The sequence below is a fragment of the Schistocerca serialis genome, chromosome 4, assembly GCF_023864345.2.
Source record: "Schistocerca serialis cubense isolate TAMUIC-IGC-003099 chromosome 4, iqSchSeri2.2, whole genome shotgun sequence".
In the NCBI taxonomy this organism is placed as follows: domain Eukaryota; kingdom Metazoa; phylum Arthropoda; class Insecta; order Orthoptera; family Acrididae; genus Schistocerca; species Schistocerca serialis.
Window position 1 is genome coordinate 860204040 of NC_064641.1, and position 16558 is coordinate 860220597.

General features: G+C 36.0%; 1 protein-coding gene across 1 annotated transcript in view; it reads right to left on the reverse strand.

The window, feature by feature from the left end:
- LOC126473497 (hemocytin) overlaps positions 1-16558 on the reverse strand; it is a 568134-nt gene that overhangs the window by 311273 nt on the left and 240303 nt on the right. Inside the window, exons 27-29 of the mRNA XM_050100583.1 lie at positions 9621-9764; positions 6769-6887; positions 3252-3382 (exon numbers count right to left, since the gene is read on the reverse strand). Of these exons, the coding sequence (XP_049956540.1) occupies positions 3252-3382; positions 6769-6887; positions 9621-9764 (394 nt within the window). The remainder of the gene's footprint in view (positions 1-3251; positions 3383-6768; positions 6888-9620; positions 9765-16558) is intronic.

The following is a 16558-nucleotide window of genomic DNA, read 5'->3' on the forward strand; positions in this document are numbered from 1 at the left end:
TGTAGACTTCCCTCAATTTTGTAATTTCTAGACAAGAAGGGAAAGTCCCCCTGATACAGGTGAACTATGCAATATGTTAGTGATTTTATAATGAGTTCACTACACCTTTTGATTATGTTATCATGTGTACCATTTACTCCTGAAGACTGTTTCATTTTTAAGGTTTTTATGATGGTCAGGGTTCCTTCTTCATTTGTTGGGTACATGACTTGCAATTGGGGCACTAAGACTGTTTAGTGTCCTGTGGGTCCTCATCATAAGATGTTTCAGGTGTAACAACCAAGTTAAGTTTCTGATTTAAAATGAAGGTAAAATTCTCATCATAGTTTTGAAACCACATATAGATTTCTCCAAATACTACTGTGGTCACTATAAAGCTGACAGTAACAATTAAAGCTAATAAAAATTGTCACTCATGACAAAAAATTTAAACTGTCTTTCTTTGTTCATAGACCAGTCTCAAACAATTCAACTATAGCTGAAGTTTGATAGCTGCCAAATTATGGTATCTACAACAAAAACAAATTTATTTCTGGGAAACAAAATGCTTGGACTAATTCTTTTGCTGCAAAAAATTCAATGAAAATTCCAACAGAACTGAACTGGTGGAATTGGTGTTTACTACCTATTCACCTTCCTTTTTATGATGCTGAAATAATGTATCAATAAATGCAAAGCTTTTATGCCTAAAAAAAGTGGCTGTCTTCTAGCTATACATTTTCAGAAGTTCAATAACCATCTTTCTCTCAATAACTATCATTGATTTGCATTTGCCAGATCTCTTTCTCATGAAATTCCATACTCTGATGTTTTACTGAATTTAGGAAATCTTGTGAAACAGTGAATACCTGATTCTCCAAAGAATTTAACTCCCATGTGTAAAACAGCTTGTAATGCCTGATTAGTTTAAAAATGAGTTAATGTATTATGTATTCACAGCAAACATGTAGGCAATAAAAGGTTTTAAATTATACTTAAAGTTTTTTGCAACTCATTTAATGACATCATTAAGTAACACTGGATGATTATAGTTCGGATAATGCACACTCCAGCTTAAGCAATAGCAAGTTTCTCATGCATCTCAATGTTAATGGCATCATATCTCCTAAACTAATTGACACTGTACAATGATTGCAGTTACGTTCAGTGGTGTATGTGGATACTGTCTGAAAATAGAATTGGTAGCGCAGAAGTAATAAATTAAAATATAATGTCTGAGGCTGAAGTTTTACTGCAACAGTGAAAATGTAGTTAAGTGATAAATTTTTCCTTTTTTGTGGGTGGTGTCAATGAGGAAAATTTTCATAAGTGTTTGAAATTATGTGTAAAGTTTGTTGGAAGTGGCCAAGTGCTGTTATTCTCAAATACTGGGTGAGACAAGTCTGGGCATTTGCACACCTTCAATTATGCTGCCTCAAGACAAACACACAGTTTCTAACTGTTATATTTTTTTTGTTGTGTGAAAATTTTAACATAATATTATACCTATATTGAAAATTAAATTTTTGTTGCCCCTGGAGGCCACTAGACTAGCAGCCTGAAATTGATACTGGGTTCTGTGACATACACTTAGTAATTTAGATTCCTTCCTCCTGTCTGCAAGCAACGTAACTTTTAGGGGAGGTATTCAAAGAGGCCCATTTTATGTGGCTTTAAATTCCCAAAATGGAGGCACAAATGAGTCAGTTATTTATAAAGATCTTTGAGATGCTTCAGGAAAAGAGTGTTACAGGCTGTCAGGTAAAAGTGAGCAGTGAGCTCCAGTTTTTCAACATGCATTCTGAAAATTATCCAACAACCTGCAGTTTGGTGCAGTCACAGTTATTAATGGTAACCTAGGGCCTAATATACATTGTGTATGCTGTATCACTCGAAAATACATGCTGATTCATGGTCTAAACTGTTGATGCCTTTGGTAACAGTGGGCACTTGAATAAGCTGAAGATATATGAAGAGCTTATTTCAATAGTGGCACAAGTCCATTACCTCCACTTTTCTGTCTATAATGCTTGCGACATTAATGATCCAAACAAACAGAAAGAAAGGTTCTTATCTAGCAAGAAGCCATATGCTTGAATATTTCTGGCAGCTCAACTGCAGATTTTTCAACACTCATTTAACTTTAGGACTCTGTATCTCAGAATGAACAAAACTGGACTTGTACTACTATTGAAATAGGCCCTTTATATGTATTGATGACTGGTCATAAAATTCTCATGGATTAAAGTGGTATGCATGAACATAGTTCAAGTCTGTAGTGTTTTTCTGTCACTGTCAAATTAGATTATAACAAATAGTGGATGTTCTCAATGGCATCAAGTAAATTCAGTCAATATTAGCACCAAAGTGATATTAGTGTGGTTTTATTCCTACCATGCCACCATGATTATTGACCAAATGCCAGAGGGAGTTGCAACTGGTCAGTGGTTGGAATCATTAACTGGTTTCAACCGGCCAATGGTTGTCTTCAAACTAGAGGCACGTGCTGCAGGGAATAATGTAGTGTTCCTGTTACACTGAATATATTGTGAACAGTATAGTCACTTTCAGATTAATTGTACCTGCTGCAAGTGATGATGTGATGTTCCTATTGCACTTTTCATGAATACTGTTGACAATATAATACGTGGGACACAAGTTTTCTTGGTAAATTTCAGTGATGAAATCTTCTCAGGTTATCAGCTGACCCATGGTGTCATCTTGTAGTAATATATCAAAGAGTTACCAATGTTACATCACTGATTGCAGCTTGTGTCTTTAATATGAAGATAAAAATACTGTTGATGATACAATATAATATTATTGAAAACGCAACAGGAACATTACATCACTGTTTGCAGCATGTTCCTTTTGTCTGAGTATGGTTACTGGCTGATCAAAAGCAGTTATCAATTTAAAAAATAATAGAACATAATCAGTCACTTTATCTACATTGACAGTGTGTCACTTTTTTCCATTGTGGAAATTTTTACAACAGACTATGGGAAAAGATGGATAAAATCTTCTCGGTTACTGGAAAACATCTATTAGTATTATGTTTTATCTACTAATGAAAAAGTTGGTGGTAATGATACTAAAAAATGTGAGACTAACCTTGAATTTGAAGTAGCTACTGTGCTGAAAAATACAATAAATGCAACATACAATAAATGCAAGAGAGAAAGTGTGTGTGTGTGTGTGTGAGAGAGAGAGAGAGAGAGAGAGAGAGAGAGAGAGAGAGAGAGAGAGACGGATAGAGAACATTAACTTACGACACAACTGCTGCGTCCTCCATTTTACAGGCACGCCATGAATGTTGCATTCATGAGCATAAGCTGCCAGAGCTGTACACAAACAGTCACAGTCTCCTCCCTGATCACAAGCACAAGAGTCGAAGATACACCTAGGAAAGATTATTGGATTATAACTCACAATTCATAATTTAATCACAGTTTAGAAATAGAAGAAATTTCCTACTATGTATTTCTTTCTTACTTATTCCTTCCACTTTCATTACGTCTGTTACCATACGTCTTTTACCATGTCTTCACTTTATTTTTTTATTTTTTATGTGTGCACACCTAGCTTCTAATTTATATCTTAGCACTTTTTGTACTTATGTATTCTCACTTCCCTGTATGATTCGCCTGAGGCCAGTTTCAGGACATGCACCAATTACACCTGTACATTACATTGATAACATTTTCTTCATCTGAGAAAGGAGGTAATAGAAAATACATAACAAAATAAGGTCATTACATAACTAAATATTTAATTTAAATATGTGTGCTTACTAACTAGGTAACTATACTATGCAAATTGTTTCACTCATTTTGTTAATCAGAGTAATTAAGTGCATTAAACCAATAAGCAATGGGAGCTACAAAATATACTAATATCAGATACAGCAGAAAAAATTAATCTTTGTTTAAAGTTACATAACAGTATTTGGCATGATTACATCCCCTCCTCATAAAATGGCAGCAATTCAGTTCCAACTGCTGCACATGTACCAGATAGTCTTTTTGTTTGAAGACATACTGCACTAATGACTAAAGAAAACAGAGTATCACTCATACTATATAGGACTGAAATGTGAAGATAGAAGGCAAGCTGTGGATGTGCATTTTTCAGAAGATCAACCAGCTATACACATTCAGGCAGAATAAGTAGTACAGCAATCAGTTGAGATTTGAAAATTAAATGTATTACTAAACATATTAAGGGGGACATGAAGAAACAGGGAGACCACATAAAAAAGAGACCAGATGAAGAGATGGATGAATAGACCAGAAAAACAACTAACCACATGCCATAAAGGAAAACAAAATTGAAGGTCTGTTAAGACTACAATCAGTTTGGCTTTAGAACAGATTCAGGCACCAGAGAGGCAGTTCTCATGTTGTGGCTGATAATGGAAGCAAGACTGAAGAAAAATCAAGCCACATGCATGTGATTTGTTGATCTGAAAAAAGCATTAAACAATGTAAAATTGTGCAAGACGTTCAAAATTCTGAGAAAAATAGGGGCAAGCCAAAGAGAAAGATGGATAATATACAATATGGATGAGGACCAATAGAGAACAATAAGAATGGAAGACGAAGAATGAAGTGCTTGGATTAAAAACAGCGTAAGACGGAGATACAGTCTTTTGCCCCTATTGTTGAATCTATGCATCGAAGAAACAATCATGGAATTAAAAGAAATGTTGAAGAGTGGGATTAAAATTTAAGGTGAAAGGATATCAATGACGAGATTTGCTGATAACATTGCTCTCCTCAGTGAAAGTGAATAAGAATTACAGGATATGTTGAATGGAGTGAACACTCTAATGGGTACAGAATATGAACAGAGAGTACATAAAAGAAAGACAAAAGTAATGAGAAGTAGCAGAAATGAGAACAATAAGAAATTTAACATCAGAATTGCGGAGCATGAAGTAGATGGAGTTAAGGAATTCTGCTACCTAGGCAGCGAAATAAATCATGATACACAGAGCAATAAGGATATCAAAAAAATCAGACTAGCACTGTCAATGAGGGAATTCCTGACAAAGAGAAGTCTACTAGCATCAAACAAAGGTCTTAACTTGAGGAAGAAATTTCTGAGGATGTACGTTTGCAGTATGGCTAATCAAATTTTAAAAAAATACATTTCCTAAGAATTCTAGGTGTGAGGAGGAAGATGATGTCAAATAGTTCCTGATAAATTAATAGTGAGCTGGTGAGCTATATAATATCCAAAAACAGTAGTTTAACTACAGTTTTTAAACATCAATAATTTATCTCTAATAATATTCATATAATTAACACATTTTGAGATATGAAGTATCTTAAAATTTGTGATTAATAAAAGTCAATGAAATTCAATTTCAATACTAGGTTAAAAACAAAGAATTCCCTGAGATTTTATGAAATTCTTGAAATTTCCCTGATTTATCCAGATCAAATGAAACTCCCTGAGAATTGAAGGTTTTCCAGACGAATTGTCACCCTGGCTTGGAGCACAGCATTATATGGTAATGAAACATGGACTGTGGGAAAAATGGACCAAAGGAGAATGTAAGCATTTGTGATGTGTTGCTACTGGAAAATGTAGAAAATTGGGCGGACTAATAAGGTAAGAAATGACAAGGTTCTTCATAGAATCAGCCAAAAAAGGAGAATATGGAAAACACTGACAAGAAGAAAGGGCAGGAGGATACGACACCTGTTAAGACATAAGGGAATAACTTCTGTGGTACTAGAGGGAGCCATAGAGGGAAAAATCTGTAGAGGAAGATAGAGACTGGAATGTATCCAGCAAATAATGGAGGATGTAGGTCACAACTGCTACTCTGAGATGTAAAGGTTCTCAAGGGAGAGAAATTTGTGGCAGGTCACAGGAGATTGATGACCTTAAAAAAAGAAAACAAATAAAGGCATATAATAAGAGAATTAAACAGGCAAAAGTGTAACATCTGAGAGAAGGTGAAGAAGAAGAAGAAGAAAGACTATTTATCGTTGTTGTTTGTCATACCTGATTTCTTAAGAGGTAGATCTTTCTATTACATGTAACACTGTTTACACATTTATTATGGTTTAGAACACAATACACTATACTGCAAAATTGTTCCTTTCATTACAAAACTTAAGCTCAGATGTCATAAACTAAAGAGTTACACATGTAAGATTAGAACAGAAAAAGGACTAAATTTCCCTCTGGACAAAAACAAAATGCTACAAGAATCAGAAATAATTATAGTATCTATCTGATGAAGAAGTTCTTAAACCTACTATTATTTATTCAAGACACATGAATAATAAGAATATTGCGAAAATGCACATACTGTAAGAGCATTTTCCATATAGAAATAATGCAAAATCATCCACTAGGAACACAAAAAGCCAAAACTGAAGCTACTGGAAGCCCTTGAAATCAACAAACATTTGGCATTAAGCCCACACTTTGATTTACACTATCAAAAAGAGCATATTAACTCCTCTTTGCTGAACTTCTCTCATTTCTTTATACTTCTCACATATTCTCTCCCATCTTACTATTCTCATTTCCTTTTGTATTTATTTTCTTTTGATTTACAATGCATACTAAACTGCTTGATATTTTGTTGTCTTCCACAGTTCTCTACAGTTATGTGTAATCCTTGACACTTACATCAACTTGCACTATCCCTTGTGATATTCAATACAGCTTACTGCAGTCACACAATTCATAAAATGAAAACTATATAATAACATCTACTTTGCATGCACTTATAGAAAGAGCAGTGAGCAAATAATTCTAACTCACCTGTGCAGATAGGGTTCAAAAGGCACTTCAGAATGGCATCTGCGGAATACTTCAGACTTTAGTATACTACACTTCTGAACTGCCCATATTTCTCGTTCTGGGTGTTTTTTGCATGCATCCTACATGAAAAACACATTTAACTGGTTTCAAAAAGAAACTTTATGTGACAACAAATTACTAGAAAATTAAAGACTTGGGTTTCTAATCAACTATCCAGAATGGAATAATGACAGTACTATGAAAAGGAGAAACTGCTACTCACTTATAGTGGACGTGTTGAGTTGCAGACAGACACAACAAAAAGACTGCTATACATGCGTGTTTTTGGCCAAAAGACCTTTTTCTAAGATAGAAAACACATACACACACATTCACCCAAGCACAACTCAAGCACCTCAAACATACATGACCACTGCCTATGGCCACTGAGGCCACACCTCCAGCCTCAGTGGCCAGAGACAGTGGTTGTGCCAGTGAGTTGTGCTTTCACGAATATGTGTGTGTGTGTGTGTGTGTGTGTGTGTGTGTGTGTGTTAGAAGAAGGTCTTTTGGCCAAAAGCTCACATGTATAACAGTCTTCTTAATCACATTACCCATCTACAAAAACTGTTCACAACATCATCGATGATGACTATATTTTTTATGTTTTTGTGTAGATAAATTGTACAGAAATACCAGCCTTCTAATCACAGTCTTTACTGATGTCATTGTTAACTTCACTACTACCATCTGTTTCCTCTCTGTCAGTATTTTCATGACTCTCCTCCCAAAGTATGTTGTTCTCAGGACCATCCAGGGTTTGGACATAAAGCATTTGAACTTTTTGATGAAAAAATCTGGTGACATTGTGTGCCATGAAGAGAAAATGAACTAATGCATAAGGCTGACTGACATATTTTTAATCTTGACAGATAGAGTGAGTGCGTCATCCCCTTCTAAAAGCCAATTGGTACAGTGTTTCCAGACATGGCCTTTACAAGGCTAGTTTACAACATTAAGTATCTGCAGTTTTGAGATACTTGATTATTGAAGACAAAGTCAGTCTTCAGTGTAGCAACTTCATTCTTTACTTCAGATGTGAGATGACCTGTAAAAATCTCCACCACTAAAATAGCAGCACATTAGGTCAGTCTTTAGAAGCTGATGAGTTTTTCAGTAAAATCTTCTGGTAGTCACTGTGCTAGTGAAGTACTTCATCATACAGAGAGGCCACTTTTACATATAAACTTGTATCACCAACTGATACTGCCACAAAATTGTGTATGAGGAATGTTCATGATCTTTGGAATCTCCAAGGCCTTGAAATGGATTATTTGTTAAGAGTAAGTATCCCATCTTCTTTTACGTTTGATGAAGGACAGAAACTTAGCCTCAAATTCAAGCTACTTTTCAGCTTTTGGCTTATTCTTCAATGCTACACACTAGTGTCTTACAAAGCATAGTTTCTGCCACCTCCTCTATTAGATGTAGTCTTCAAACAATGAACAACTCCAAGTTTGAAATTTGCATCATAACTTCGAATCGGTGGAAACAAACTTTCACTTTCTAGTTAAAGAAAAACTGTACCCACCATATCATGTAAAATAACACAGCTGCAAGAATGACAATAGTCACTACCTACAGGAAATGTCAATCGCTGAAGACAGTTGAATTGTTACCTCATATACAGTGATTAATTTACATACATTAGCTATGCTGTTGACCCATTTCGAACTGAGGAAAGAACACTACAGTTGAAATTTCTTTGAAGTAAAAATAGCTTGGTATTTCTACAGTTGCACAGATAAGCCATAAATATTTTTTGTGGCTCAATTTTGAGGAAAATGGCTTATATTTGGGCTAATACAGTAATACTCACAGCCAGAATCACCAGTTGAGTTATTTCTTAATACTCAGAACCTTTTCTATATATTTTTCTACTTTAATAGCTGTAATTCATTGCAATTTATGTTGACTGAATCAATCTCTCTCTCTCCATATTTATTTCTCTGTAACACTTATTATTTTGCAATCTTTATCTATCTCTAAAATGTATTTTTGTAGTGGGACCTAAGTTACTGTTTACTATTTTTTGTTTTGTAATCTCTATCTCTAAAATGTATTTTTTTGTTGTGGGACTAAGTTACTGTTTACTGTTTTTGTTTTGTGTTATGCATTACCGTAAATTCTGGCCAAAAGCTTGTAAAATTGACACGTTCCATATCCTGTGATAGTGTCACAACATGGATCACCGGAACAAGAGATAAATAAATAAATAAATAAAAAATCTCCATCTCTCTCAAACACACACACACACACACACACACACACACACACACTCACTCACTCACTCACATACATACATGCGCACACAATTGGACATAATTTTTGTTTTCATCTCTCTCTCTCTCTCTCTCTCTCTCTCTCTCTCTCTCTCTCTCTCTCTCTCAGTGAGTCCAATTTAAGATCCTCAAATATAGTCCTACAAGTAATATCATAATAGTGATTGCAGTGCACCAAGGACAAAAAATCAACTTTACAGAACAGTAGTACAGCTTTTTGATGAATTTATGATCCTTGTGGACTGGTGGTGCATTGTGCAGGTGGCACTGGGTTCAAACTACAGGCAGCACAGCTATTTTTCTGTCACTTGTCACCCCATTCATCTCTGGAAAAGATTTGTTAGTGTGAAAAAAATCATGGTTTTGCATCTATGTTCCACTATGGGTCACCTATAACTGGCTGGGTAAGTCAGTTCGGTCAGAGAAAGGCAATGCCTAGTACAGCAGTGCAGCATTCCAACCAACATGCGGGCTGAGGACAGCTTTCGATTTTTTAATGTGCAAGAGTAAGAGACTTTTTACACAACTCACCACAATTGCAAATGATTCTGGACAGTATGGCTGAAGCTTCCAAGAATCGCCAAATAGTACTGGTGACACTTCACTTATACCTCCAGAAGGTGTCTGGAAATCATCAGCTTCATTGTTGTTGAAGTTTCCACAGAGGCCTTTCACCTGCATAGCAACAAACATGTTAATTTTAAGCACTTGAGAAATTAAATATAATAAATAGCATAAATATGTTAAATGTAAAAAAGTACACAAAACTTGTTCTGTGCAGGATGAAATATGCCCAAATTTAGCACAAGTGAAATTAAACCATTTTCCAGTGCATAATTAATCTCATCATGAAGAACAAGGGTGGTGGGTCGTGGGTGGTGAGGTATATATTTCATGCTAATATTGCGTAACTAAAAACTGTTTAACAACATACTGAAAAGTGAATACTTCCTGAACACTTGCAGAAGCAGTGTTAACTCCTTTCTCCAAAAATAAAGAAGACATATTTGACTGTGGAAACTACCAGAACATAACAACTCACATTTCATACCTTCATATTCTGGGAATAAGTCCTTTAGGATTGTGTAGCTCAATTAATCTCATTGACGGAAAATCACTTGAACTGAGAGCAGGCTGTTCATACAATAAGATTAGTGATGGTAAAATCTCAAGAAAACAAGCAAAATATCTGGTTGGTCTTTACAGCTCTAGAAAAGTCTTTTCCCTGAGTATCAAGAGCAATAATACAGCAAGCTATACATGCACATCATGTCTCAGAGTACTACACAGAACTTATCACTGACACGTATAACAATGCCCAAACCTGCACGAAAAGTACTCCAAGTGAATCGAAAAGCCCTGATGTAAATGTAGGTATTCATTATTGTTTAATGTTGTAAAAATTATCTGACCACAAAGCTACAGAATCCATCACCATGGAATCTTTTGTAGGCTGTTGATGTAGCCATTACATCTAATAACATTCAGAAAATTCAACATAACAAAGTACTTATGCAAAAGTAGAACTTGGATTGAGTGCATGATGCACAACTTCAGCCCCATATCATTTAAACCACAGACAGCAATCTTGATAATATCACACTTCTATGACTTTAAGCATCTGGGTCTTGTAATAGCAGAGGCCTGGTCAACTGAAGCAGATATTACTAATAAAATAACATCAGGTTGAAACCAGTGGGCCACACGGGTTTAGCCGAGTGGTCTAAGGTGCTGCAGTCATGAACTGTGCGGCTGGTCCCGGCGGAGGCTCAAGTCCTCCCTCGGGCATGGGTGTGTGTGTGTTTGTCCTTGGGATAATTTAGGTTAAGTAGTGTGTAAGCTTAGGGACTGATGACCTTAGCAGTTAAGTCCCATAAGATATCACACCCATTTTTTTTTTAAACCAGTGATGTTTGCTTTTAGGCACTTTGTGAGATGCAAAAATGCCAACAAAACCCATAGAAAAAATTAACAAAATAACTGTAAGACCAGTACTATTATGAGTGTGTCAGAATCTGGACATAAAAAAAGACTCAAGTACAGAAGTGCCATACAACAGAAATGCCCATGTGACGATGGGCAGGAGGAGTAATACTGAAAGACAAAGTGTGCAAAGAAGTAAAACAAGACAGTTTTAAGGTTGTTGTTATAAATGGAAAACTCTCAAAATTCAGGTTGAAATGTCACAGTCACATAACAGAAAAACTTGATGACCATATTGTGAAAAAGTTCTCTTCCATGGCTACAAACAAGAGAGGGAGAGGAAGGCCTCAAACCAGTGGTTGACAGACATCCAAAATTATATGAAGAAGCTAAGCCTTAGTGAATATGATGCCTGCCATTTGGGTAGTTTGCACCAAATATTCAAAAAGGAGAGAGCAAATATTTCCTGATAATAGCTGGAACTGAATGTGGACTGGTTGAGGTTCAGTGTGTAGTAGGTCAACCAGATCAGGCAGTTGGGGTTCCTTACGATTGTTATACCGTGTTCCTACCTAAGATATGCACTGTGGTTAAAATCAGGAAAGAAAATATTGTACACAGTGATTGATGTAAAAGGCCTGTATCAAAAAAATAAGACCATTTTTGTATTAAAAAAAAAAAAAAAAAAACAAAAAAACAAAAAAACAACAACCCTTTACTGCTAGGCCAAGCAAATATCCACCTTACCCTTGTTATAGTACATCTGCAGAGATACAGTTGTGAGAATAATTAACATATTTGATGAAACTGGACCACTGACATGTTACAAAGTACTAATGACTGTCACTAAAACAGAACTTTCTGAAAGAAACACAAACATTTACAGTCAAACCTAAAAGAAATTAATCAAACATATTTAATAAGGAAGTAATGCATGTCTGGAAAAAAACTTTCTGGACTTAGAACTTGCACTAAAATCTTCACTCTTTTACTTGAGCCCAAGCGTAAGAAAGTGAGTCAGTCTTGCATAAATACTATGTGAAACCCATTATTGGGATTACTACGAACACCAGCAGAATTGCAAGTGTGAAAACCTTGTTGGTGGACATTACTCAGGTGATTAATTTCACATTCCTGACCTCTACATCAGAACCATTATCTTCTGCTTCGACTATTACACTCAATAGAGTAGTTGTGTTCCTTTACACCAAATATTGCCCATAACCACATACAGAAAAAACATAAGTCATTGTTGTTGTTGTTGTTGTGGTCTTCAGTCCTGAGACTGGTTTGATGCAGCTCTCCATGCTACTCTATCCTGTATAAGCTTTTTCATCTCCCAGTACCTACTGCAACCTACATCCTTCTGAATCTGCTTAGTGTATTCGTCTCTTGGTCTCCCTCTACAATTTTTACCCTCCACGCTGCCCTCCAATACTAAATTGGTGATCCCTTGATGCCTCAGAACATGTCCTACCAACCGATCCCTTCTTCTGGTCAGGTTGTGCCACAAACTTCTCTTCTCCCCAATCCTATTCAATACTTCCTCATTAGTTATGTGATCTACCCATCTAATCTTCAGCATTCTTCTGTAGCACCACATTTCGAAAGCTTCTATTCTCTTCTTGTCCAAACTATTTATCGTCCATGTTTCACTTCCATACATGGCTACACTCCATACGAATACTTTCAGAAATGACTTACTGACACTCAAATCAATACTGGATGTTAACAAATTTCTCTTCTTCAGAAACGCTTTCCTTGCCATTGCCAGCCTACATTTTATATCCTCTCTACTTCGACCATCATCAGTTATTTTGCTCCCCAAATAGCAAAACTCCTTTACTACTTTAAGTGCCTCATTTCCTAATCTAATTCCCTCAGCATCACCCGACTTAATTAGACTACATTCCATTATCCTTGTTTTGCTTTTGTTGATGTTCATCTTATATCCTCCTTTCAAGACACTGTCCATTCCATTCAACTGCTCTTGCAAGTCCTTTGCTGTCTCTGACAGAATTACAATGTCATCGGCGAACCTCAAAGTTTTTATTTCTTCTCCATGAATTTTAATACCTACTCCGAATTTTTCTTTTGTTTCCTTTACTGCTTGCTCAATATACAGATTGAACAACATCGGAGAGAGGCTACAACCCTGTCTTACTCCCTTCCCAACCATTGTTTCCCTTTCATGTTCCTCAACTCTTGGAACTGCCATCTGGTTTCTGTGTTTTACCCCTGCCACCTTTAGAATTTGAAAGAGAGTATTCCAGTCAACATTGTCAAAAGCTTTCTCTAAGTCTACAAATGCTAGAAACGTAGGTTTGCCTTTCCTTAATCTTTCTTCTAAGATAAGTCGTAAGGTCAGTATTGCCTCACGTGTTCCAGTGTTTCTACGGAATCCAAACTGATCTTCCCCGAGGTTGGCTTCTACTAGGTTTTCCATTCGTCTGTAAAGAATTCGTGTTAGTATTTTGCAGCTGTGACTTATTAAGCTGATAGTTCGGTAATTTTCACATCTGTCAACACCTGCTTTCTTTGGGATTGGAATTATTATATTCTTTTTGAAGTCTGAGGGTATTTCGCCTGTTTCATACATCTTGCTCACCAGATGGTAGAGTTTTGTCAAGACTGGCTCTCCCACGGCCGTCAGTAGTTCCAATGGAATATTGTCTACTCCGGGGGCCTTGTTTCGACTCAGGTCTTTCAGTGCTCTGCCAAACTCTTCACGCAGTATCATATCTCCCATTTCATCTTCATCTACATCCTCTTCCATTTCCATAATATTGTCCTCAAGTACATCGCCCTTGTATAGTCATTACAATCCTAAAAACTTTTCTCAAAACTAATAAAAGGAATTTGCCAAGGTACATCAATGTGTATTGCATTAAGTTGTAGGCATTCTTGATCACAAACCAGGAATTCTTTTTTTTATTTCTCTTTACAAAGATCGAATTGGATATATGAAAATATGTGTTACAACTGTTAAGAATACAGTAAAACCCCATTCTATACTTTTCAGCGGACTGACCCACAAAAGTGTAAATTTCTTACTGCCAATTTCTTTACAGTGTTCAAAATGTTAAACTAAAATAATTTAAATTTTACCCCTTTAAAAAACCTAAAGTAATTAATTGTTTTTGTTTCTTTCTAACTGTAATTAGTCCTCAGTATATAAAAGTATCAATCACAAAGAAGTGGTCAATTGCTGACATACACAAATGAATGCGTGGGTTTTCCTCTTCATTCCAACCATGTCCAATGGTGTACATCAAACACGGAAGCAAAAGTCTTTCATGAAACCACATTGAGAAGCTAATGATGTTCTAATGTGAAACTTCTTATTGATAATCACTATAACATTATACTAAATAATAGGCTACTTGTAACACAATACTGGTTAAAACACTGAAGCTGGCAGTCTTTGTAAACAGAGAACAATAGGCATAAAATCTAAAGATTTTTGCTGACAAGGAGATCACTTGGTTCGTCAGGTCACACCAACCTAAGACTGCATGCCTAGTACATATTAGCATATTTCATGTGCAATTAACAATAATTTGTGAAAGCCTGTTATAGAGATGGTTGTCATCAAAAGCATTGCTTATTTGTATATATGACTTTGAAATTAAATTATCCTCAGGTTGTCAAAATCATTAAGGCAGTGATTCAGCATATTCTCCCACCCTTCCAAACACTGTGAACCTATTGTACAGGTAGTTGTGACCAAACACACTGAGAACGAAAAGCCTGCTTAAGCCACCAACACATGGAACGAGACAGCAAGATCCACTTTTTGCAGAAATATATTAAAAAATGTTAAAGGTAATTTGTAATTTTTGTAATTTGTAATTTATTTGTGTGAAACATGTAATTACATGCATAGCAATTGGTAGTACAATACAACAGTGTACAATCTAATTTTACTTTATAATAGGAACTTAAGAAAGTAGTCAAAATTATTTATCACAGCTGCAAAGTACTAACGCAAAATCTTTACAGACGAATGGAAAAAATGATAGAAGCCGACCTCGGGGAAGATCAGTTTGGATTCCGTAGAAATGTTGGAACATGTGAGGCAATACTGACCCTACGACTTACGTTAGAAGAAACATTAAGGAAAGGCAAATCTACATTTCTAGCATTTCTAGACTTAGAGAAAGCTTTTGACAATGTTGACTGGAATACTCTCTTTCAAATTCTGAAGGTGGCAGGGGTAAAATACAGGGAGCGAAAGGCTATTTACAATTTGTACAGAAACCAGATGGCAGTTATAAGACTCAAGGGATGTGAAAGGGAAGCAGTGGTTGGGAAGGGAGTGAGACAGGGTTGTAGCCTATCTTCAATGTTATTCAATCTGTATATTGAGCAAGCAGTAAAGGAAACAAAGGAAAATTTGGAGTAGGAATTAAAATCCATGAAGAAGAAATAAAAACTTTGAGGTTCGCCGATGACATTGTAATTCTGTCAGAGACAGCAAAGGACCTGGTAGAGCAGTTGAACGGAATGACCAGTGTCTTGAAAGGAGGTTATAAGATGAACATCAACAAAAGCAAAATGAGGATAATGGAATGTAGTCGAATTAAGTCGGGTGATGCTGAGGGAATTAGATTAGGAAATGAGACACTTAAAGCAGTAAAGGAGTTTTGCTATTTCGGAAGCAAAATAACAGATGATGGTCGAGGTAGAGAGGATATAAAATGTAGACTGGCAATGGCAAGGAAAGCGTTTCTGAAGAAGAGAAATTTGTTAACATCGAGTATAGATTTCAGTGTCAGGAAGTCATTCCTGAAAGTATTTGTATGGAGTGTAGCCATGTATGGAAGTGAAACATGGATGATAAATAGTTTTGACAGAAGTGAAGAGAAGCTTTCGAAATGTGGTGCTACAAAAGAATGCTGAAGATTAGATGGGTGGATCACATATCTAATGAGGAAGTACTGAATAGGATTGGAGAGAAGAGAAGTTTGTGGCACAACTTGACTAGAAGAAGGGATCGGTTGGTAGGACATGCTCTGAGGCATCAAGGGATCACCAATTCAGTATTGGGGGCAGCGTGGAGGGTAAAAATCGTAGAGGGAGACCAAGAGATGAATAAACCAAGCAGATTTAGAAGGATGTAGGTTGCGGTAGGTACTGGGAGATGAAGAAGCTTGCACAGGATAGAGTAGCATGGAGAGCTGCATCAAACCAGTCTCAGGACTGAAGACCACAACAACAACAACAACAACAATAATACTTTAGATTTTAGTTTCTACAGTAGGCTATAGAAGCACTCCTCAATGAGCCACAATTTTTGATGTTTTTTGAATGTCTCTCCAGTTATTACCTTCAGTTCATTTGGCAGTGCATTGAAGTATTTTGCTCCATTAATATATGGACTGTTAGCAGTTTTTTTTTTCAGTCTTCTGTGCATCATATGGTAATTTTGTACTTGTCTAGTATTGTGATCATGAATTTCTGCATTATGACAGGTATATTTCTTATCTTCTACAATTGATACTATTGTTTCAAACATATACATTGAATAGATAGTCAGAATTTTA